The sequence below is a fragment of the Jatropha curcas genome, chromosome 9 (genome assembly GCF_041381405.1).
Source record: "Jatropha curcas cultivar XTBG-Jc1 chromosome 9, XTBG_Jcur_1.0, whole genome shotgun sequence".
NCBI lineage: Eukaryota > Viridiplantae > Streptophyta > Magnoliopsida > Malpighiales > Euphorbiaceae > Jatropha > Jatropha curcas.
The window spans coordinates 26,939,826-26,965,427 of record NC_143159.1 but is presented as its reverse complement, the minus strand read 5'-3'; the positions used below and the strand labels follow the sequence as shown (position 1 = coordinate 26,965,427).

The 25,602-nt window shown below is 32.3% G+C and overlaps 3 protein-coding genes across 3 annotated transcripts; all 3 read right to left on the bottom strand.

The window, feature by feature from the left end:
• Window positions 1–939: 939 nt before the first annotated feature.
• On the bottom strand, window positions 940–3,055 carry LOC105639610 (putative protein phosphatase 2C 25). Its single transcript, XM_012223720.4, has 4 exons — window positions 2,498–3,055; window positions 1,899–2,237; window positions 1,633–1,812; window positions 940–1,519 (listed from the first exon to the last, which is right to left on the bottom strand). The coding sequence occupies exons 1-4, from the start codon at window positions 2,969–2,971 to the stop codon at window positions 1,358–1,360; spliced, it is 1,155 nt and encodes a 384-aa protein (XP_012079110.1). The 5' UTR covers window positions 2,972–3,055; the 3' UTR covers window positions 940–1,357.
• Window positions 3,056–7,978: 4,923 nt separating this feature from the next.
• On the bottom strand, window positions 7,979–9,032 carry ATL63 (TOXICOS EN LEVADURA 63). Its single transcript, XM_012225142.4, has one exon. The coding sequence runs from the start codon at window positions 8,751–8,753 to the stop codon at window positions 8,055–8,057; it is 699 nt and encodes a 232-aa protein (XP_012080532.1). The 5' UTR covers window positions 8,754–9,032; the 3' UTR covers window positions 7,979–8,054.
• A 1,311-nt stretch (window positions 9,033–10,343) lies between these two features.
• Window positions 10,344–25,304, bottom strand: F2KP (fructose-2,6-bisphosphatase). Its single transcript, XM_012223707.4, has 23 exons — window positions 24,782–25,304; window positions 24,582–24,645; window positions 23,949–24,241; window positions 22,102–22,299; window positions 21,545–21,754; window positions 21,302–21,397; window positions 20,918–21,016; window positions 20,795–20,824; window positions 18,599–18,652; window positions 17,945–17,998; window positions 17,781–17,858; window positions 16,581–16,672; window positions 16,448–16,505; window positions 16,274–16,348; window positions 15,078–15,125; window positions 14,609–14,706; window positions 13,550–13,625; window positions 12,893–12,955; window positions 12,663–12,754; window positions 11,342–11,410; window positions 11,194–11,257; window positions 11,035–11,100; window positions 10,344–10,704 (listed from the first exon to the last, which is right to left on the bottom strand). Exons 1-23 carry the CDS (start codon window positions 24,971–24,973, stop codon window positions 10,627–10,629), a joined length of 2,247 nt encoding a protein of 748 aa, XP_012079097.1. The 5' UTR covers window positions 24,974–25,304; the 3' UTR covers window positions 10,344–10,626.
• Window positions 25,305–25,602: the final 298 nt, after the last annotated feature.

Below are 25,602 nucleotides of genomic sequence, written 5' to 3'. Positions count from 1 at the left end.
TAGAGTTAGATAAACTAGAGAGAAAAACCCCCTATTTTATATAATTCTATTGGAGTCTCCAAATTAGAAATCTAGGTATTTCAAATATAGAAAATGAGTTTTTCGACATTTTTTTTAGCTATTTGATTGCTATCTACTTCTCAAACATTGTTCAATCCTGTAAATAGAAACACTCACTGTATATTTTGTACTTATTACGTTAATTTTTTATTTAAAATAATCATATTGCTCTTAAAATAGAAAATGTGACTTCGTAAAATTAAAACCGGTTCTACGTCTAAATGGAGATTTGTTCATAAATTAGCCTAAAATAAGATTTTATAAAACAAGAAAATCAAAATAAATAAATATAAATATAGACAAAAAATGTATTGCAAAAAAAAAAAATATCAGAGTATAAATTGCAATAATTTTTTTTCTAAATTTATTTACTCATATTTCATACTTATTATTCATTATTTTTTCAAATTTATTTATGTATGCATTTCTGTGTTTCAAGTTATTACCCAATCATATATAAGTTCTCACTAATTTTCCATCGGTATTTCATATTTATATAATAATATGTTTTCTCTATTTCAATTGGCCACATATAAATATTAAATTAGTATTCTTTTTTCTTTGCATGAATAATTCATTTATTAATTAGAATAAAAATTTTCAATTTTACATAAACATTTGAATCATATGACCTATGCATTGCATGCACTTTAAATTTTAACAATTCATTCAATACACATTTTATAACTCAATACTAAATATATTATACAGCCGCGCAATGCGGGCAACTCAATACTAAATATATTATACAGCCGCGCAATGCGGGCGAAACCGCCTAATAGATAAACATTTGCGAAACCGCCTAATAGATAAATAATGTTCGTCCTGAAAAGACTCATAGTAATAACTGCAAAAACCAAGTTTCTGGAACTTTGAAAGTGAAGCTAACATAATCATACTTCAACAATTTTATTATGTAAACTGATTTACAAGTAATCTTCCTCCAAAGAATAAAATATAAATCCACAAATCTATTTAGAATGAACAAATCAATGTCGCTACCTTACGGGTAAAAATCCCCATAAATAGCAAAAAGACTAATTTTATATCAGGCTCCTCTGAAGAATGAATTATAAGATCTAAAAGAATGAAAGAATTAATATAAATCAGTTGTCTGCATACTTTTTGTCATCTAAGCCTTCAACTTCAACCGGGGAGTAACTAGCAAAGAGAGAAGGCAGGCCAGCATTGCAAGGTTTTTTTAAAGACACTAACAGCAAGCAGTAGAAATACGGATCGCATCTACATATTTGTCAGCTGAATTTCTAATAACTTTTTCTACTTAACTTCAACACAATTAAATATAACGCTCCATTTGGATCAACATCACGCTGATATCATCAGTACAGCCCCGTGAAACAGAGATATCAGCAAGCTTTTTACAGGCCAACAATGGGTCTGGCTTATCCACTCCTATGCACAATGGGCGAGCAATATCTATAGCTTCCTGATTACCAACCTAACCAAAATATGAAATCGTTCAGATACTAACAACCATTGATATATTCTTCAAATAGTAATTTGAAACCAAAAGTACACTCAATTCTTCTGAATTAGCCTGTTTAAACATACCTTATCCCATAAACCATCAGAAGCTAGTATCAAGAACTCGTGCTCAGGTTTAATCCTCACAATTTTTGTGTCAGGCTCAGCTATCACCCACTGTTTAAGATGCCCATCTCCAATGCCTCTAGATACAGCCAAAGATCCCTGAACTCTCCAAACCCCATGGATCAAATCAACATACCCACCCTGCAAAAACAAATCCCGCCATGAGACTTTCCATTGATACACAAATTTTATATGAAAATTGAATATAACTTAGTCTTGAGGCTTACCAAGGTCTCAATTCTATCCTTCTCGTCTTCCCTAGATGGGCGGTGATCAGATGTTAGGGCCTCAGCCACACCTCCTATGCTCATAACAGAGCGACAATCACCAACATTGGATACAACAAGGTTTCCCTTTCGAATCAGGGCTGTGACACAGCATGAACCTCCTCTTACATCTTCCTTTAGAAACTGACTATCTGTGTTTAAATAGCCATGTTTAACTGCATCCTCAATTTGTTCTTCACCCCTCTTGGCTATTTCTTCTATAATGTTCTTATCTAATTTATCTGCTGCATATTCAGCAGCTTTAGAACCTCCATGCCCATCAAAAATACCAAAAAAAGCCTGCATATAGCAACATATAATGTAAGACAACTTCTACATTCAAACATAATCAATAAAACCTATAAACCAACTATAAGTTTTGGCTTCTGCATTTGGTTTATACCAAAACCTAGCTGGCCTAAAACACAGTTCAATTATGCCTAATCTACAAATTCAGCAACTAAAATCTCAAATCAGTTATAAATCAAAACTAACTAATCTGCAAGCAAGTCCAACAAAATGAAAAGATTAATAATAAAATCAAATAAGGAAAACTATACCTGCTTAGGATCTCCTTGAAGATCAAGAACAGCAGAGAAGCGATCCTCCATAACCTCTCTCCTCCCTCTTTTACAATACACTGAATATCCATCGCCTTCTATCTCTATCTCCGCTTTCTCAGCAGCTGCCGATGTAATTGGACCTCCAAAAACCTCCATAATCGGAATATGAAGCCTCGCAGGTCTCTTTCTCTTTAAGACCGCCGCGGTGGACGCCGATGAACCAGAAGTAGAAGCTAAAGACGAAGAAGCAAGTGCAGTGGGAGGCTTCTGGAGGCGTAAACGCAAAGGAGAGCAAGGAGAGGATGGAGAAGAAGAAGACGATGGAGACTGCGATGGTTTTAGATGGTTAAGCGTTAGGGTTATAGTATCTGCCGGCGATTGAGATTTCAGTATGGGACTTTTATTGTTGCAGAAGAGAGACGACGACGGAGAGAACACGGGAGAATTGGAGACGGCAACGGAACACGACATCGTTTCTAGTTCCTGAGTTTGTTGTGTGTTTTAGAGCTTTTAGAGCTGTTTTGTGCAGTGTACTGTGTTATGATGAGTTAGAAAGAAGAAAGGCTTTTAAAGGGTTCCTAATTCCGTGTGTGGAAATATTGGTGAAACGGTTTGACCGATGATTCAGCTCTTCATATTTCGAAATGTCAGTTTTACCCTCAGGAGTCGAACGTTTTGTCTTCTTTTATTTTTCTTGCTTGTTGCTTATTTTTTTGTTTGCTTCCAATAAATAAGACAAAAAATTTTCTACAAAGAAAAAAAATAAAATAAAGCTCAATTTACTATTTGAATTTAGAAGCAATTATACAATTATCTTTGAATTTGTAAAAGAATAAAAAATATAATTCTTTATTAAAAAAATAAATATTTAAGTTAAATTAAATATAATTAAAAAATAAATAAGTATTTAATTTAGATCAAATATAATTAAATAATTTATCGAAAAGAAAAAAGTAATAACACAAGACTGATTTATTTGTCTTGTGCTTAAAAGAAAAACTAAAACGAGGATTGTATTTGGCAACGGTTTTTTAAGTAGTTAAATCGTTGACCGCTATTTAAAAGTTATTATTCGATAACATCACGTAAGTTAACTAATGTAATATTTAGTTATTATTCAGTAACATCAGGTAAGTTAACTCATGTAATATTTAGTTTTTTAGCGTTTCATAAAATGTAATAATTATTAAAACAACTAATTTTACTGAACATAACTCAAAAAAAAAGATCAAATACCTTAATTGATGGCACAAATATTAATCAGCATTTTTTTTTTTTGTATTTATCCACTTATCATATTGGATAAATCGGAGAAATTAGATTAATATAAATTTATTTTTCTTTTTTTTTATCTAAATTATAGACAATTTTCCTTTTAAAAAGTAAATTAGTATATGCCTATCAACTCTTTTTTCATTTAATTTTTTTATTGAAAGTAACATCTAATCTTAACATTAATATGAAGTATATTAGAAAAAATATAGGTAAACTTAATTATTAAACTATATTAACTAACTTTTAAATTTGTGTTAAAAAAAGATAATCGAATGCACATATTATCCATTAAGTACGTAATAATAAAGTGAATTCAATAAATTTTTTATGTCTAGACAATTGCCGATTAAATCGAAAGTCAATATACGTTATATGTAACACAGACGGTAAAATACTAGCGATTTTTCGATGTGAAAAGGGAAAACACCCACCACCCACTTTCAATGTCCCTAAATTACTTTATTCTAGCTCTAATATATATATATATATATATATATATATATATAAAGAAGCTAGAAGAAGTGTGGGTGTGGCACTTTGCTAAACTGGTTTAAAGTTTAGCAGAGAACGCGTAAGAAATATCAGTGGTTAAAACTCGAAGTAGAAGAAGAAGAAGGTCAAACACGCTATGTATGTGATATTAACAGCAACACACTGAGCGCAAGGTGTGAAAGGGGAAGTTTATTTTGACTCGATTAATTTCAGTTTTAAGTTTACGTAATTAATAAATAAATAATGGAAAAGACAATGTGGGTCCTGAAAGCAGCTGCCTGGAAGTTACCGTTATTTATAAAATGTGGCTACCAGGTGACCGTTGTGTGGACATGCGAAACTTCTCTTTCATGATAGTTTATGTTTCATTGCCGTAAGGAAAATATCAAGCGGATTGGATTTTTAGCCACGAGGCGATCGACTGGTAGGGGACTCTGTCATGGCCACCGGCCACAGCGCTCTAACAATACAACTACACTCGTGTTTCCCCGCGTCCCCTTCTCTTCTAACACAACCGGCCAATCATTAATGTAATTCTTGGAAAAAAAATTTCTTTTTTGAATATTTGAATATTTCTTTTTTGCTTAATCATAATTAGACATAGTCAAATTATTTGAAATTATATTAATGATGAGTATATGGTTTTGTTTATGCTTGTTTTTGTTCAGTTTTCTCAATTTAATTATCTATTTACTTGGGTTAATTTTATAGTTTGATTTTATTGGATTGTAAGATAAAAAAACACAATTTTTTAATTTTCTTTTATGTAGCGTAAGAAGTCTAAATATGCCAATCTATGAAAAAATAAAATACTCGAGAAACTCTATTCCCTCTCCTTTCTCTCTTTTCTCTCTAATCTTTTAACACTTGTTTTAGTTTGATACTGCAGCTGTTTGTCAACGACATGTTCTACTTTCTTTCTTTTTGTCTTCTTTTGCTTCTAATCTTTTGTTTATTTTAATAAATTCAGATCTGTTTTTCTATAACACATTTGTCTCTTTTTTTTTGTTATTATTGTGATTATCTCCATATTTTGAGTTTTTTTTCCCTTATTTGTGAGGGTTGATACTTGATTTTATTTTGTTGGAGACTTTAGATTTTGATTTGCATGAGCGAATCTTCGACTAATAGAGCTTGGTAGTTGATTTTATTTGGTTGGAGAGTTTAGATTTTGATCTGCATGAGTGGATCTTCGACTAATAGAGCTTGGTAGTGCGACATGTTCCTCCATTGATATTGTTGATATATAGTCGCAAAAACTCATCTATGTTTGTCATATATTATAAATTCTTGAAAAATCAACTTAGATATAGAAGATCCAAAGAAATTATTATTTTATTGTCCAAAACAATTTTAAGTCTAGTTGTTATTATGAAGATTTATATCTTTTGTCAAGATAAACTCAAAGTCGAAAGTCTAATATTATATTATATTTTTTTTATTTTAGTTTCATTATTTAAAAGAATATGAATTTTTTTCTTTACAGCACACACTATTAACTACTAATGATAAAATTTTATATACGGTCTATATAAATACTTGTATTCTTGATATTATTATTATTAATAATGAATTACATTTTTAAAAAAAATGTAAATCTATGAAAAAGAGTTGCAAAAAATCAGAAATGACAACACTAGCTCATCTTTTAGTTCCTTTATCGTCTTGCTAGAATAGTGAAATGTTCTTGAATTAATACCAACAACCACACCATCAAATTATGTTTAAGTGAGAAATAATTAAGTAAATATAATAAATAAAAAAAGAAAGAGATCAACAAAAAAATCTTAGAAGATAATATCCAAAGGATGACAAATTGCATTTGAACTTGAAGCCATTAAAATCCAAGAAGAAACGATTCTTGCTCTAGCTCAGCAGTAACTTCTGCTTACTCCGTTCCAAAAAGATAGTTCATTTTCTATTTTCATATAGATTAAGAAAATAACAATTATTACGGTTAAGGTTCAATTTTATTAATATAACTTTTTTATTATTTTCATCTTAAATAATATATGAGTAGTTATTACATTGAAATGATAAATAAAAATTAATGGGGATTATTGAAAATAAAATAAAATTTAATAAGGGTATAATAGACAATTTAAGGATTAACTAAAGTGAAAAAAGAAAAATAGACTATATTTTAGATAAACAAAAAAAAAAGATGAATTATCTTTTTGGAACGAAAAAGTGTTATTGAAAGTTGTTCTTTTTTTGGGCATATGCACACGTAATTTCCTCTAAAGATAAAATAAAAATGCAAATAGAAAATAAAATAAATGAAAAATAGGGCTAATAGAAATGCATAAAGAGTATATTTATGTATATTTCGGTTGATCTTCTCATTTTATTATATTAGTATAAATAATAAAAAGTCTTAAACGATCAGGTCCATATGCATATAGGATCTAAAAAAGACCTAGCCCCTTCAATAAAAAAAAAAAAATAATAATTTTTAGTGTTAAAAAATTAAAAAATATATTTTATTTTAGGCCTCATATTAAAAATTAATTAACTCTTTAGGCTCCACTACTTCAATTCTGACTATAAAAATTTTCATTAATTTCCTAAATTTAAGGTATATTTAATATGATTCTTATTAAATAAAAAAAATTTCCAAAACGAATAATATATATAACATCATTATATATTTTTGAAAATAAAAATAAAAATTGTAAATAGAAAAGTTATATTTTAGAAACATTGAGGGGCCAAGGCTCTCCAAGCCTCAAGGTAAGTGTGCTTCAAAAATTTTGTTTTAAGGAGCAGTCCAATCACATGCCTATAAATAAATAGAGGTGAACAATTGATAAGTTATAATTGGAAATTGAATTGAAATTATTCAATTTGATGTTTTTGAATTTGATTTTAACAATGAAAATCGAGGCGTTTTTGATATGAATACAATTTTTATACTTAAAATAGATAAAATGATTCAGTATAATTCAATTTTTCTATTTTTCAATTTCGAATTCAATTGTCATGTAAAAGTTTATGGTCAATCTGAAATAAATTACTGAATTAGTTCAATTTAGTCAAACTAAATACTCAACTCTACGTAGGGGTGGCCAAAATCCGGTTTTTGGAATCAGAACCATCGGTTCCGAACCGGTGGGAACTGGAACCGTCCGAAACCGATTCGGTTCTGGTTCTATCAGTTTTGGAACCGTGAATCGGCGGTTTTAGTTTCTGTCAGAACCGATGGTTCTAGTTCAGCCTGAAACCGGCCGGAACTATCCAAAACCAGCTAGAACCAGTCCAAAACCGGCAGGAACCGTATGAAACCGGTCGGAACCGTTGGTTTTGGAACTGTTAAAGAACCGGAATCGGAACCGTTCGGTTCCAAACTATAACCGGAACTGTTAATTTTCGGTTCAATTCCGGAACCGAAACCGGCGGTTGCGGAACCGTGGCCACCACTGCCTCTACGTATAAACAGATTAACGAAGCAATGGTTAAAAAAAAAAAAAAACACTTCCTTGTAATTAGAAATTAGATAAAGAATTGAATTCTTTTTTTCTTTAGGACAAGAAAAATTGAATCCTTTAACAAATGTTTGATGCAGAAGCAATTAAGTTACCATTTTAAAAATAGAAATATTGACTAATAATATATAATTCAATATACTATAATGATTAAATAATAATTATTTTTGTATGACCAAATGAAACTTGAAGAGCAAAAAAGTAGAAATTAACCCCACAAATGGGTTGATAAGAAGTCAAAGTGAATGATGATACTATAGAACTTAGAAGAAACATTTTGATTACTTGAAGTGATTTTAACTTCAAGGCACACTATTGGTAGATGGGAAGGCCTTGTTTTCTGATCTAGTCCTACTCAACATCCTCTTCAAAGAACAATAACCCATTGATGAATTACATGAAGATGAAGAAGAAGAACCATTACTGTTCTCATTCTCATCTGAATTGGGTTCTTCAGTATCAGTGCCAATCACGATCTCCATTTTACAATCTCCATCTTCATTTGAAGAAGCTGCAGGAGCTCTGCAAATTGGACAATTGGAATGAAAATGCAACCACATGTCAATACACTCCACATGGAAACAATGCCCACATTTTTTCAATCTTCTGCAAATCTCATTTTCCTCAAAAACACTCAAGCAAATCACACAATCTAAACATTCTTCTTTCTCTTCTTCTCTGTAAACAAATAAAGGAATAGAAGAGATGATTGATGGGTCAAGACCGTTCTTTGCAGGAGAAGAAGATATGGAAGAGATGGTAGTGAAATTGTGGAAACTTGAAGGACGAGGATGAAGAATCTGAGACACAGAAATGGAGCTGGATGCTCTGCTTCTATGGCGAGATCGTTCTAAAAGACATTTTGCGTAGAGGTGGAGAAGCAAAACGAACAGAATCACTACGAGCAGAGATATAAGCGCAGCTAACATTATGTTTGTGTCATATGAAGATATGCTTTTGATCAAATGACTAAAAGGGTTGTGGGTTGGAGAACTCGACATCGCTAATCTTTTTTCTCTTCTTTTCTCTCTTATGGTGGCTTTTATTTATACTATGAAGGAAGTGCAGTTTTATCTTCTTAAGGACCTTGATCAAGACAACTTATCCTTGCACTTAATGGAGATGTATAATTTATCTAAAATTGGTTGATTTTTTTTTTTTTTTTATCTTACCAAGAATTTAACTATAAAACAATCGGATTCAGTGGAAGTTAGAGAGTGGTGGATGGAGAAAATATCTATTAAAAGTGTTTCTCTTTTACGAGCATGACGCAACACGAGACTAATCTAATGAGTTAGAGACACTTGTAATATTAATATATTCGAGATCACATGTTTTTTTTTTTATTTTTTATTATGAACATTAACAAATTAAAAAATGATTTGTGAAATTGATAATTTGATTAATTTACGTTGAAATCAATCCAAACACTCAAGTTTAGGTAAGTTATTATCAATAAGTTTAAGAAGTAAATTCAGCATCATTAGAATATAATAAATGAATAGAATCTTCATGTTTCTTGATTGATATAAACTAGATAATTAATGTAAAAAAATATAAAAAATAAGGGAATGGGTCCAACATATGCGTGTAGTGGTTAGCAATAGTAGAGTATGAAGTCAAAAGAATCCCAATATCCAAGGAGAAAATAAGAGCGATGCATGGAAGACGAGAGAAAAAGAAGCCCTAAATGAAGGACTCGTGAAGGCGACGGCAGCTTTTGTTGCCTTCCAATTTATTTAATCTATACCATACGCTTCATGGATCCCAATCCTCTCAATTATATTTAATTATTATTTCCATTACAAAATCTCAAAAATAATTATTTCATGTAATGTAAGGTACTTAGTTACTGTAAGAGTATATCTTAATCTCGTAATATAGAAAATCTCAATTCAGAATTTTATAAATATTATAATTATGGTCTTTTGACTCTAAAATTTCAGACTTTTGTATATATATATATATAAAGCCGAACCCAATTAATTTAGGACTAACGAACCCAACTAATTTAGGACTAACGATCGACAGTTGTTATTGTAGACATATAAAGTTGTGACCTTTCTCCGAAGATTAGTCATCAATAACACCACCGATCCTTTTGAAGATGATAAATGCAATCACAAGCATTAAACAAAAAGTACGATTTCATACAAAAAGGAAAAATGGTCAGCAGAGCAACTACCTCTTTATTCTTCTCACAAAAAAAAAAAAAAAAAAAAAAAAAAAGAGGTTTTTCCAACTTAATATCAGAAAATCGGTTAAGAAAATCATTTAAAAATCAGAAATTTATTTTATTTTTTTTTAATAACGTCGCAGAACATTATGGGACTTTGGAAGAATTCATATTGCATATTTTTATTAAAGATTGTATTATTTTCTAGCAAAAATCAAAATTTAGCAAAGAAATTTCATTAAAGAAAAAAAAAAAATTGAATCAATTGGATTCTGATTTTCTGTCTTGCAAGGAATAGTAGGAGATAATGCACTTCATTGATTAAATGAGAAATTTTAGGCTGCCCATTAATAAATAAAAGACTGTAATTTAAATTTAATAGACAACTGCCATAAACAGTTAAATGCCGACTATGTTCGGTAGTAAGTTGTAATGAAATATAATATAATCAAATGTAATTTTAGTATGAAACATTTGATACAGTAACTACATGACATTACAGCTTACTAAATGTTAGTATAAAAATGCAAAAAAGCTACTAGTTCCATACGTTGGAACAGAGATTATTGTTTATAACTGAATTACTGAAGATCCAGTTGACATTTCCATTGGAATTATGCATAGTTGATGAATGGAAATTAAATGAGCAGAAATTGCCTTCTAAAATTTGAGTTCTTGACAATGTTCTACAAGCATTTTCAGTCCATGAGTTTGTACCTTTTCTCTTGGACACCAGTGACTCCCATTTGTATCTCTATTATAGTATGAAGTGGCACCTGAAAGAGTACAGTTAACTCTCTGATCAGAAAGTAACCATAGAATGTATGCTCAAATGACGAATAATCAAATGAAAATTACACGCCCTCAGGGAAGCCCCCTCGACTCATACGCATGGTTCAATATCGTTACCCATGTTTCTTGTTGGTTGGTTTTTTTGTAATCTCACCAAAATATTATAATATGGACATCACTCAATCATGCCATGATAAGAAGATGCATCGATTACTTAGTTTTTATTAAACATGGGGAACAAACAAGTTTCTGTTAATACCAATTGTACAGAAACCATTATTCTCTATGCTGGCTCTTAATTATTCATGAATTACCTCAATATGTGGAATTTCTTTCAGAGGCCTATCGGCAAAGTATGCATATAATGCTCTTAATACTGCCTGCACGAAAATATTTAGAAACATAGGCAGTTTCCTCCAATGTTTATGGAAAAATATTAAGAAACTAAATGAAGCAGTATTACAATGTTTAACCTGATGAGAGATCACTACAACTGGAGCCCGTTGTCTTTCAAGTTCAATAATTACTGGTTCTAGCCTGTGATAGTATGGAGAGCAAGTTCTTATAAAAAGCTGGAAAATAAAATGTTAGAAGTTTTAGCTAAAGTTGATTATTTAAAACCTTTGGATAACATCCAGGTAAGATTCCCCACGAGGATAACGGTATCTCAGTTTGTCCTTCTTACGGGCTCTGCAAAAAGGGGCATATATCCAGTAAACAGCCAATGTGAAAAGCAATGGAGGGGGAAATATGAAAGGAATGACAAAAACTCCAAACCTTTGCTTTAATTTGCAGTTACGTCAATAATTTTAATTTTCAAACTTGAACAACAAAACCGATTGTAACCAAACTTTGAATGCCATAAATTATAACTCTCAAATTGCTAAACTTGAACAACAAAACTGATCGTAACCAAACTTTGAATGCCATAAATTAAAACTCTCAAATTGCTAAAAAAATGACATTTTATTCAGAAAAAAAAAATGTTAGCATTTGATATGGTATAGTTAATTTCACAAGAAGTTAATTAGATTTTAGAATTATTTATTATAATTTAACAGGGCGATTATAAATTGGAGTCTAATACTTTTTCTATTATTCTATTTTAATGTTTTAAATTTAGATTTTAAGAATCAAGTGTTTGAACAAATAATTTTTTATAAACAATGTGTATTTGGCCAAAATGTCTTGCTGGAATATTAAAAAGATATTTTACCTCATTCCCTGACTTAATTTATTTCTCTTAACGGCCATTTTTCTTTCTTCATTACATTATCTCTCAATTTTTTCTGAATTTTCTTAGAGAATGAAGGAAATTAGAGAAAAATCCATATTTTTCGAAAGAAAAAAAAAAAAAGGAGAGGACAACAGAAGCTGAAACCATAAAAATGTGAAAGAGATGAATATAGTGAATGTTCAGAAGCAGTATGATTTATTGAATAAAATAGTCCATCTTAGTCTTCCGATAAGAAATTCTGGCCAAAATCACTTGATTGAAAATAAGTTTCTCCACTTCCAGACAGCTCATTTATAAAAAATTAAGTTGAGACACTAAAATAGAAAAAAGAATAAAGTTCAGACTCCAAGGATATAACTATTCCTATTTTAACATCAAAATATAAAAAAGATAGAAAAAGAAGTACCCTAACCATGTTTATGGTGAATTTTCACAAACCAAATTAGGCAAAATCAACAATTTGGAAGTTCTAGTGCATGTTTTTCCATATTTGACTACAACTGACACCAATTTGAGAGGTTGTTCATAATTGACAAAATTGAAAAGATCTATTATAATTTGAATTGGACTATCATTAAGTAATTAGCCCAAATATGACTGCACATCAGTCAAACAACTTCTTGAATTTATATATATCCAATTTTACAATATATAAGAAGTTACTGAGTTTAAAACAAATTGAAAGAGGATGACAATGAAACGTACTCATACTCCTCAGGCATGTTCTTCTTTATCTCCTCATATGTCATTCCATCACAAACCCCAGCATTTATCTCATCAAGGGCACGCCATTGAATCTTTAAAAAATGTTACAAACTGTCAAATTTCCCCAATCAAGTATAAACTTATTCCAATGGCCATCTATCACCTACTGAAATGAGCTAAAGCTATGTTATTATGCTGCACAAATTATATTCTTTGGATTCCAAACTCACCTTAGGAAATCCACCAATTGGACTTGCTGTAAGAATCGTTCTCTGCAGTGTGCTAGTCCAAATCTACATCATTGAATTGTTTTTTAAAAAAAGAAAAGCTCATTAAGATCCAAACTGTTCACTCCAGACACGCAAAACTTAATGAAAGCTGCAGATAATAAGATGGATACAAAGTCAAAATTGTATATTGATGTGAGCAAATTTGACAAACATAATTTCCCTGAAGCAAAAAATAAAAAAAGATTACCAGCCAGCATGATGGACAGCAAGTATTTTGTCAATTTGAACAAGTGGACCAAAAATTAAGTTGCTTTTGCTCATGTTTATGCCAATAATTAGACTTGCACCACTAAAAAACTTGCCTTGGATTTACAGTTTGGAAAACTTCTTGAACTAATGATCTTTTAAGAGCAAATGCAAATGGTACTACTTCCAAAATCGAAACTTCTAAATGCAAATTTTATAGATGCCATAAACAAACAAATTCATTAATTTATGGCTTTAGAAAGACATGCTTGATGTGTGTGTAAGTTTAGCAGCAAAAAAGATTTGGTTTTAAAAGAATGGATTAGAAAAGGGCTCTGAATACTGAAGCTTTTATTTTATCTACTTCTTAGGATAGTAGGCACTAGAATCATGCATGTTGATGAAGCTTACAGAGGCAGCCTTCTCAGATCTCAGTCGTTTTTCAACAAAGTTAGCAAGCTTCTTTGCATAGATTTCTCCAGCATCACTGTGGAAACAGATCACCATATTTATAGTCACTTGAAGTAATCTCAAGGGAAAAAGTAAAATTAAAAACTTAGAAAGCATCCATGTGTCAACATGGAAAAAAAACAAAATAAAGAGACTATCAACAATTTCTTGTAATATGAATAAAAACTTGACCGGGTTAATTGTGATGTGCCATCAAAGTTAACCCTTCCAGATATCTCATGGTTCTAATCAAAAGCTGCCAGGAACAAAGCTTCAAGTCTTAAGAATGGTGACCTTATGAAAAATTGCTAGGTAATAACTGCAATTCACATCATCGCTCTTAGGGACATGATTTGGTGAGACAGCACAAGGCAATAACATTTTTAAATGAGCTGCTCAATTACTATCAAATCTCTGTGAGACTCCAGTGGCTTCAGAAAAATGCTACAAACTTTAAGAAAAAAGAATATAGGAATTACATTTTAGAGAAGATGAAGAAAATAACATGCATAATCTACAGATAAATCATAATAGCTAATAAAAATGATTAAAACCCATTTTCAACCATGTCATCATATCACTAAAGTCCATCCAGCATGACATTGGCTATAATTCTGTTTTCAAATAAATATGTTCAGATATCCTCCGGATAAAAGCAAGATGGGTTTTTTCCTATATCACAAGTAACAAGGAGGCTCATGAAATAATGACAGTAACTTCTGCAAACTCTTTGAGACTTCTGAAAAAGTCAATTTCAGAGGTTACATAGATGTCTGCATAATGTCCCTTCAGGAAGAACTAGTAAAATACAGCAATGGGAATAAGATGGCAAATGTAATACCGGTAAAACTAACCCAAAGTTTTCCTTTTGGAACAAAATTGTAAATTAAGTAAACACCAGCCCACAATATAACTGCAAACAGATAATACAGTATGCAGGACATCCAAGATTAACAAGGAAATACATATGTTGAGTTTCATCTCATGATATTAATAACAACTTTAGCAATATTTAAGTACCTCAAAACAGTGTCACCACCAATTCTGCCTCTAACATTATCCCGACTTTCTCCATGTCTAGTAAGTAATATTGGGCGAGGCGTGAGATGGGTATTCACCTGCAACAAATTAATAAAGGTTCTGGCTGTGTCAAGTTCAAATAAACAAGAGAAAAACAGATATTGTGTAACTTCACTGCCATCAGCCATTTTTGATCTGTGGAAAAAGCATTTTTGACCATTTAAAACTCACAAGCACAGATTATATCAAAACATAGGCTACTTTTTCATATTCAATAACCTTGAACCTAGGATACTTCACAAAAATGGAAGTATAATCAGCACCATTAGCCAAACTAACAGTACTGTAAAATTTAGAAAACATATAAATACAACAAAAACAAAAAGTGCAGAGACATGAATGTGCCTCGACACCATTTTTCCAATATGCTATGGATTAGGAAATCCAGATTTTTGACAGGACAACTTACCAAGAAAAACACAATTCGTCCAGGAAGATAGCCACTGATATTGTTTACCTGAATCATAAAAGATTTTCTGAATAAGCACTAACTTAAATTCATGCTATTGAGTAATTGCACAAGACAAATATTGGTGATTTCGAAAGCAAAAATGCCAACCGTAGGGAATTTCAGGGTGAAAACAAGAAACAAGTTATCTTATATCTAATACTTATGCATGGCTAGTTTCAAGAAATTAACATAACTGAATGAAAAATAGTATCAACCTCTGAAACCAACACACAAGTGGCACATCCATAATATTATTGCGCCTTGAAGTGTTACATTATTTTCTTCTCTACTTATAAATTAATTACATGTCTATGAAAATTATTCAGATATGTTCTCATCATAGAGTAAAATTTAGAATATATAGGTTTGCTACGCAATTCAAAGCCTTAAGCTAACCTGAAGTGTAACACCTCACCTAGCCAAGCTGCTAGCTTAAAGTGGCTAAGCAATGGGATTGAATCCCACATCGGTTGAAAAATAGAAATGGTTTACATAGGTCGACTAGCTACTTCAAATAACTTGGATTAATCTTTTTGTTTCATGATTTGAGCCCTTAAACAACAGGTTGTTTAGAGCAAATTTCAGGCCCAGGTTCTTACATAAAATCTGGTTTTGTTGATTGAAAAAGAAGTTTAGTGACTCCTACTATCATTTATCAAAGAAATGCATATCTAGATCTTCTTAGTCACTTCACTTCTTCGCATGTCATCTAGGCTCTTCCTCTCCCTTTCCTAGTCACGTGTCCTTTAAGATACTCTATTTTCCTTACAGCACTCTATGAGACACACGGCCAAACCACCTTAACCTTCCTTTTCTCATTTTTTCCTCAATAGGTGCCACACCTACCTTTTCACGAATACATTCATTTTGAATTTTTGCCAACCTCATATAGCCACACATCCATCTTATTATCCTCATATGTGATTGATAATGTTTTTATATTTTGTTCCAACTGATTAGATATTCCCCACAAGGGATTTTTTTTTTGTTTTTTAAGAAGGGCCACAAGGGTAACATTTTCAGCCAAAAACTAGACAGTCACTTTTCATGATTTTGCACCACAATGACATTACTAATTTACATGCTAAAATATGCAGTTTATTTACGAATATATTTCTGAATAATTAGATTGAGAGGAGAGGGAGGAGACATACTTGTATTTGTCCACCATGTCCGCTGACCATATCAATCATTTTTATGTAGGATCCCTCTTCCACAGGCTCATAAACCTGGTAATAGAAGAAAAATTTTAAACCATAATTTGGAATCAAGCATTAGAAACAACCAACTGGTAGAACAAGAAATTATTATGACAATAAGGAAACTACTTTCTCATAATTGGTAAGTCGATCTTTGAAGTCCTGGTATCCAGCTTCAAAATCAGGCCTGCATGATTTCAGGAAGTGGTAAATAGAGAAATATTTGAGATGAGAAGGAAGCAGTTTCAGATAGTAACCATACTGCTCTGCATAGTCGGGACTTTGTTGAATTTTAAGGCGTATATTTCTTTCAATTATGTGCGGATCATTGCATATTGTTTCCAAAAAAATAATCTGCAGTGAAAAAAAAATATATGTTATCAGAATAGGTTCAAGACTACTGCTAAACTATTTGATAGATTCCTGTAAAGTTTGGCTTTTTCCTAGGCAAAGAACCCTTAAGGCGAATTTCCTGTAATATAGATTTAAGAGAAAGTTTTCGCAAAAAATAAAAAAAACAAAGAAACGAAAAATTCCTCTTGCAATAGTGCTTGGATAATCAAGAGTTGAACTTGATCTTTTATAGATTATAGGTGTTGCAGTGATAGAAAATTAAATTTTAATTATGAGATATCAACTGACAAATCTAACTTATAAGGGGGGGAGTGGGCGCAGTGCTTGGTTGGAGACTTGAAAAGAGAAAAAACACAAATGAACTGTTAAACGGGGAAAAAACGGCAACCGCATTGCAGAAGTGCCCTGAATCAGACTGAATTTAGTCCGAACCAGGTGCCACTGCCATGAATTTTTTAAGATCATTGGCAAAATCAGTCAAACGAACAATACACAATAACTTAATAAATTATGAAAGATATACATTATTAATAACCTGAAGGAGCATTTTATAAAGCCAATTCCATTTTTTTTTTTATTTTACTGTTTTCAGGAAATTTATTTTACAAAATGGAGACAAAAGATTCATACAGCAGACCCTAGTTAGTTGTCGTTGCTTATTTTATGCTTTGTTCTATTTATTAATATGTCAAATGATTTTAAAATCTCCTTCAATATTTTTTTTTCTACAAAAAAGTATTTCAAAACTTTTTCTTCCGACTTATACTTTGCTTGCATTGATATTAATTCGATCAGAGTGGACATTGGATTCATATAGCTGACGCCAATTAGTTTGGGACAAAGGCTTTGTTATTGTTGTTGTTGCTGTTGTTGTTCAGTTTTCAAGTAGCGAAACGGAAAACAACTTGACAATGGGCTCAAATCCCATTATAAAAAGGGTGATATGTTACTAAACAACCATTATTTAAACCATAGTGCCCAAGGATACACTACTTCAAGGAGATACGTGAAAAATACAAATTTCAAAAGTATAAGTCTCACCAAACAATCACACAGGTTCGAACTAGCGAAATATATAGAATTGCCTGCATTGCTAGGTCCCTAGTACCTTGCAATTTCCTTCAGCCATTTTCATCAGCATATTCCTTCTGTTTCTGGTGCTATTTGTGGCATCAAATATTCCTACCTGCAAAAAATTAAATGGACAAAAGCAGAAGGATTAGGTAGATTCCATAAACAAAACATCATAATATTTCACATGAGACGACATACCTGGCCACCTTCTTGCATCCAGGCAATCATGTCATCCATTGCCAATGCTGCTACCTAGTGGCATTCGACACATTAAAACTATGTACAAAGGAGAAAGTTAATATGGTGTGGTCAGATCATCTAATAAAAAACAAACTCAGCAATAACAACATATTCACATGCTGAACACATAAAAGTCAGCTTCTAAAGCTAGTATAATGCATTCCTTTTCTTCATATTATACTTAATGACTTTCTTTTTATAATCAAACAGTTGCTTGATGCTGTACTTATCTAAAGTCGACATTCTAGTGATTTTACAGCAAAATCCAAATAATAAATCTAAACTCTGAAGATTTCAATCGATCAAGGATCATTTGTCTAATGAAACTGATTTTTATAACTATTCAGATTGATTCAGAGATTCAAATGATAACTTGAAAGCTACTTATTAGGTTTTATTGAATCATACATGTTACAACCTTTCAATCTCACTAGATCTTTATTCATTGCCTCAAGAGGGAAAATTTCCTTAGCAGAACCTGTAAAATAGTATTTTATTTTGTCCAATCACACAATTAATTCTATACAGCATATAACAGAAAAACATCAGGCCCAAGAAAGAATAAAGCCGTAACCATTACGCTGAAACAATATTTAGATGATGAATATTCACCTCATTACGTGCCTCCATGCCTTCAGGATTGTCACCTCGGAAAAAATCAGCACACTGCATCAATAAAAATCTATCAAGAATGTCCAATAGAATGTGATAACCAGTAGAATATTATTATTTGATGGCACAGCAAAACTACACACGACGTACATATTAACCAAAACATAGAGTTTTTGCTGCATATAAGACCAAACCTATTAAAAAGCCCTTGAACTTTATGAGTTTTCTATTTAACTCTTTGGTTTTATCCCGTCTAGTAATAATTTAGTATACATTGAGCATATGAAGGAATGTATTGTTAAAAGCAAGCAACTGCAGCGTTAAAAGAGTATAGAGAAAAATTTTGAAATGATACTTTCTTTTCTTCTACCAAACTATGAAAATTATTCAATTGATAATTTAAAAAAAGATAAGAAAAAATAGAGCACACCATCTCATTAATTGGAAAAGGAATTCTAGCCTATCATTTGTCCTAAACTTACCTCGAAAATCCCTAATCAGTCCATTATGGTTGTAGTAGAATGCCTTCATGTTTGTTTTGCTAAAATCAAGTCAGTAGAGTTCAGGAGAATAGAGAGAGGACGGGAGAAAGAGAACACTAATATATTCCTGGTTAAACTGTTGTCACCAAACATTGATAACCTCATTAACCTCCTTTTCCAATGGCAGTGAAGCTCCGAATAGCTTCAAATGCCAGGAAATCCATCAGAATGGAAAGAACCAAAGCCTAAACCAACCATACTCATTATAGTCCTTAGTTTCAGTGACAATGAAGGCAAATTTAGATCCATCTTGACACTTTCAAATCATCTCCTATCAGTGATCTTTCCAAAAAATCAGAGCAGCAGCAATCACAAAACTTGAGATATGTCCTAGGTTTTTTATGGTCATTAGATAAGACTTAAGAGGGACAAAAGAAAATAACAAAGAAGAACTAGCGAAGAAGATCAATGGAACTGAGAGAAAAACTGTTTCCTTATGCAACATGGGCATGCCAAGATTGCAGCTTTTACTTGATAGAGTAAGCAGGAAAGAGGTAAGGGAAAGTCTGATTAGATAAATGTGCTCACAGTTCCTCTTAAGAAAAATTTATTTTCTTAACTTTTCTTTTTGAGTTGAAAATTAAATAACCATTCGATAACTTTTTTTTTTGTTTCATTTATGTGGGTCCATTGAATTTATAGTAAAGTATTTTCATTGTTATATCAATTAAACAATTTAGGTTATTAAAAAACACTGCAGTATAAGGACTCAACCGCAAAATGAAGAAAAGTTCAGAGACCAAACAATGGGTTTAGCATGTAATATGTCTCTTATAACTCTCTATACACAGCATACCCAACAAAACTTTTCTTTTGGGTGATTATTTCATTTTCTCCATAAGACATTTGCACTTGCCTTATTTACTCACAGCTAGAAATTTGCTTCAAGTCTAAAAGTGTATTATCCCATCTCCAGAAAATATAAAGAGAGTAACTTAACTGATGGTCAAAGGATCTAGAAGTTAAATGAGTATACTGTTGGAAAGCTGATGATGTAAACAGGTAGAAGAGGGAATTTGACAAATATTAATAGAAAGGATGAAAGAGAGCCTTTGAAACATTCAACATTCATTTTGTTTCTTATGGCCCGATCACAGTGCTCTTCTGGTTTTAGCAGCATCTTATTCTATTATCATTGAGTTCTAACCAAGAAACTTCCATTCTTTCTTCCTCTTCTCACCCTTTCCCTTTTTTCCCATACAAGCACTATCTAAACTTGACTATCTATATGAGATCTCCTATTTTTTCTTAATAAAAAAAACATTCTTGTCAAAAAAATACATTTGGAAGCCTTTGATAAAGCCAAATTTTCTTTTCTCCAGAAAACCAGGCAATATCTTACAAATCCATAAATTCCTAAGGCAAAAAAATACATCCAAGCTTTTATCTGATTCCAGCCATTGAAGTTGAAAAACTCTTCTTGTACCTTTCCTTTTTGCTTTATCTTTTTCCTCTATAATCCAAGGTGCCCCTTTTTTGCATTTAAGTCATATTAAGACTGGAATCACCAGTTCATGAAAAATAAAACGGCTGAAGTACTTCCTTCATCACTCATAATTAAGGCATCGATACACTACAGTCAGTAGTGGAAAGATAAGCTTCTACAACCATAAAACTGAAGTGCATGTATGCATCATGAATTGCTTGAGTATACCTGATTAGCTCCATGCTTAAGGCGCCGATACTGTTAGAATCAATCATAGAAATATATTAGGTTTGGAAATTTACAGAAAAACTGAGCAGCATGAAAAATGATAATCGTAAAAATATGATTGACCTTGCCAACATTGAAGTGTTTGGTTTCATGACCCAACCATCGAAGATATCTTGTAAGTTTAACAGCAGTAAAAGTCTTGCCTCGAGCAGGTAAACCAACCTAATGTATAAGCAATTGCAAGCATTCTTTGTTATCAGCAGTTCAAGTGAATTAATTTCAGTGCTATTCAAATGATTTGATTTTCAAAATCTAACTATTCAAGATATCCATAAAGGGAAATATAGGCAAGGTTCTGGTGTTTAGGTGAAGGCGTTTGTTAGAGATCCTAGATTACTCTGGTGCGCTCCTCTTGTACCCGAAAAATTACAGGGTCAATATCAGAATCCAACCTAGCAGGTAATATTTTGATCAATAATTCTGATTACTACGTATGAATGAATGTACCAGAACAATTGCCAAATGCCTATCCTCCTTTGGTCCAAGCATCTGATCAGCTATGGCTGCTGCTGCAACAGCTCCAGCAGCTGCTGGCATTGAATTCTGAAAATATGAAAAGTAGGTCTTAGAAACATGACAGAGAAACCACTACTGCAGAAGAATAAATATATAAAGCCTGCAGAAAAATAAAATCGCTACAGCAGAGAAACATCTACTGCTGTGAGCTATTCATTGGTGCAAAGTGCAAACCTTGGTTTCAGTGTCCAGTTTGAGATCAAAGGCAAAAGTACTTGAACTGGAGGATTTAACTAGCCTAGGAGATCCAACCCCCCTATCCACAAAGAGTCCCCTGTGACCATCGTGCTTTTGTAAAGGTGAAAATGTGCCCACGGACTTTGATTCAACCATCCCAGAACCTGAATAGACCTTGGATGGATCTGGGATACTGACCTCCATCTCCTAACATAAACATGAATACATCGTTAATCATAAAGCATATGATGTAGACAAAAAGCACATCATCTGCCAGCCAAATGAACAGGATAATAAAAGCTCTATCAAAGGCCTAGAACAATAATATCACACTGCATAGAATCAAATGCAATTGTATATAATAAAACTTAAGGCTGAGGTCCCACAAAGCTGATATGGCTGAATTGCCACTAAATAATAAGTAGACCTGCAACCATTATGAGCTAGTTCATTATCAGAAAATCAAATGCAGTATCCTCACACTTGTAATTAACCCAATTTACCAATAAATAAAATATAGGTTGCACTTTGGAAGACGGAATATGAAGATAAACCTTGGTAGTTGCAGGTCGATCAACAGACAGACTACCATCCTTATAGGAATATGAAGAATTGCCAAGCCCATCAGCAATAGAAAACCTTGGATTCTCAGCAAAGTTAGCGGCATATACCAGTCCTGAGTTTGCAGAAGTTGATGGAGCAGGGATGAGATAATGTTCAAGATCCAGCTCCAAACTTGTTGACGAGCCATTCTGCAAGAAATTGGACAAAGATTTTCTGAAGTGAATGTATATAAATTATCACAAGAAAAAGAACAAATATTTCTCCCACAGTGATGTAAACCAACTGTTTCATCACAGAAATCACAGAAAAAGATCTCAACTTCGAACCAAGCTGTTCTTCCCAAGGTTAAGCTGTCATAAAATGATGATTCAGTAGCATAATGTCCCAAACACTCAGAAAAATGGCACTACGCAGGAAAAAAGTGGGTGGTGAAAGAACAAAAAAAAGTTATAAAAAATGCAGCCTAATCAGTAGATTTCAGAATACCTTATAATGGCATTTACACAACATAAAACAAACCAAACCTTATGTTTCATCAATAGGAACACTTAATTTCACTGCCACCAGCTGTAATTGATTATAAAGTTTTTGAGAATTCAGAAACTGAAGTCCTGGTAAATTATATAACTAAAATATTACAATGTCAAATGAGGTTATATACAATTTTTACATTTTTTTTTTCACCACGATATGACAAATTCTACTTGTTATATACATTTTAGAATTACACAAACAAAAAATTTATTAATAAAATAGCTAGACATATTTTTAAAATTTTGTAAGCAAATTTTTATTATCGTCAATGTATATAATTACAAATAAATAAGTAATATATATATGTGTGTGTTTGCATTTACAAATACAAAAATATTAGTTTAATATATTAACAATTATTTTATGGTTTTAAGTTAGTTTGTATTTGACTAATATATAAATACACGCATGCAAACAATGCAAATAAAGAATCTTTTTTTTTTTTTTTTAGTTATTAGTTTGTATTACTTTCAACATTTTTTTTTTTTTTTTTTTTGAAGTTCAATAGCATTCTATTTTATGAAAGCTTTTGGATTCAAAGGCTTGGATTTCTAGCTTTGGGTAAAACGTCAGACCAAACTTGAAACCCAAAAGCTCAACCAACTTAGGCCATTCAACATTCCTTCTCACATTCAAGTTTATAATTATACTTAACACAAGGTATCTGACACAAAACATGAAAAGTGAACGGGTTATGCCCAACAAGTAGGCGTATTCCAAGGCAAGCAACAACATACTGAAATAAAATGCAAAGGCCTAGTACCATATTGAAACATCTCACCTAAAAACTAAAGTTAATAGGAGACAAGATCTGTGCAATGACTCTATATTGAAATCAGTAAACACATTAAATCCATAAGAAGCCACTACCCATTAGTAGTAAAGGTTCTCAAAGGAAAAATAAAGGAGTTGGAGTTGCTGAGTCACCATGAATGAGAAGTAGTGTTTTTTTAATGAAAAGTGAAGCAATTGACTGGTTTTATGCAAAACGTATGGGATTAATCAAAATGGTCTAGTCCTAAAAATATATGGGGCAGGCTATACATTTATGTGACGGTATTAAATTACGAATCCAAAATTTATATCCTCATAGGTTGTAAGTCCAAACTCTCATAAAATATAACTTAAAGGGACTACCTAATTGTAAGAATTCAAATGATTTGATTGAAGTGATTGTGGTAGGTCTTTCATAACAAGAGAGTATAAACAAACATATTATTCAACTAAACCTCCTAAAATGAAACTGCATCATGCCCTGTAATAAACATACACTAACAAAAGGAAAATGCTTTGAGAAGCACACCTCAGCCCCAGCCATCGGTGCAGAATTTATACTGACATCAGGAATCCCACGAACAGTTGAAGGCTGGAGATTTTCCTGATAAGCCCTCCAACTAGCCGCAAGATCAAAGGGCGAAACTCGATCGGCTTTAATGAACACTCTATATTCAAGTACCTCTTCACCAATTCTGAAGACAGCCAACCTGGATTCCCCTTGCAATGTTCCCCCAGTAAGAACCCGGTTTGGGCCATCCTCAACCACACAAGGAATATTGCTGTACTTCGGCTTCAACAGGAACTTGAAATCCAAAGTTTCTACACACTCAACAGTAAACACAGAATAAACCACAATTAAAAAAAAAAAAAAAAAAAAAAGAATAAACAGATAAAAGTTGTATAAATGAAAATGGTAAAGTTGTGCGCAACACGAAACCATCCAAAAATAAAAAAATAAAAAAATAAAAAAAGAAAAGCAGATTAGGAAAGAGGCCATTTATGCGAGTTCAATTCCTACACTCTTGACTGTTTCAGATTGCAAACTCGAAGAAGTAGCCCAAAAGGTTGAGAAAAGCTAATTCAAATTCAGTTCAGTTTTCTCTTTTTATTCGTTTTTCTCAGCTACCAAACAAAGGCGTAACCGAAATAATTGGCATACCATGATTAGGAGGGACAACAAAGCTCAATTCCCACATTGACGCCGATTCGCGTTCCATTGAAAGCTAAAACAATCCAACACCAAATATGAAACGATAAGGTTTCTTTAACACTAAAAGAAACATGAAAATTAATAACCCAATTGAACATTTCTTTTGGTAACTTGGAAAGGAAAGAAAATAAAGGAAACAGTTGAATTACAGCTTTAGAAGAATCCCAGGAGCCAATAAGAGGCACAGAGCCATAGACGTGAGGAATAAGGTCACGCTTTTGCTTATAGTTCTCCATTTTAAGAGAGACATAAAGCTGACCTCCAGCTTGATCAAGATTTTCTTCTCGCTCTTCGCCTCCATGAGAGTTACCATCAGCGTCCTTTGATGAACCCGTCCCCATTCGCCAACTCTATCCAACAAAACTTCTCTCTCGCTCTACAATTTGAAATTCCTGGCTGAATTTATTCTTCTCATCCTAAAATTGAAAGAGAAAGGAGGGAGAATACACGTTCTGTCAGCTAGTGCGAGAGCAGCTTGTTTGTTGTGTGTTGAAACTGAGAGATTGGATTAGATAAGGGAGAAAGGAGAGCAGAGGAAAACATTGAGAAACGGATAATGGAAGGTGAGAAATTCTGGAATTTTTGGAGTTGGTTTTATCGATAGCAACCGAAAATTGAAAGCCACGAATACGAAAGACGACGAGTTTACAATGTGATGGGCACACTCGTCGTGTGCTGTTTTCTTTCAGGTAAGGATGGGCCATTGTTGGACCAAAATTCTTGCATACCGTTTACAAATGGCCTCCTAAAGGCCCGTATGATCAGTTTGGGCACCGACTGCTACAAATCAACATGTTTTAAAGTAAATTTACATTTCAATTCCATTTCACCATCTCTTGATTGAAAATTTTTGCTGGTTAAGGGTGTGCAAACACAGCGATTCGGTTCTGAACAGAAAGAAAATCGAAAATAATTTTTCTTTAAAATTAAATCAAACCGAAGTGATTTGAAAATCAAACTAAATTGATAT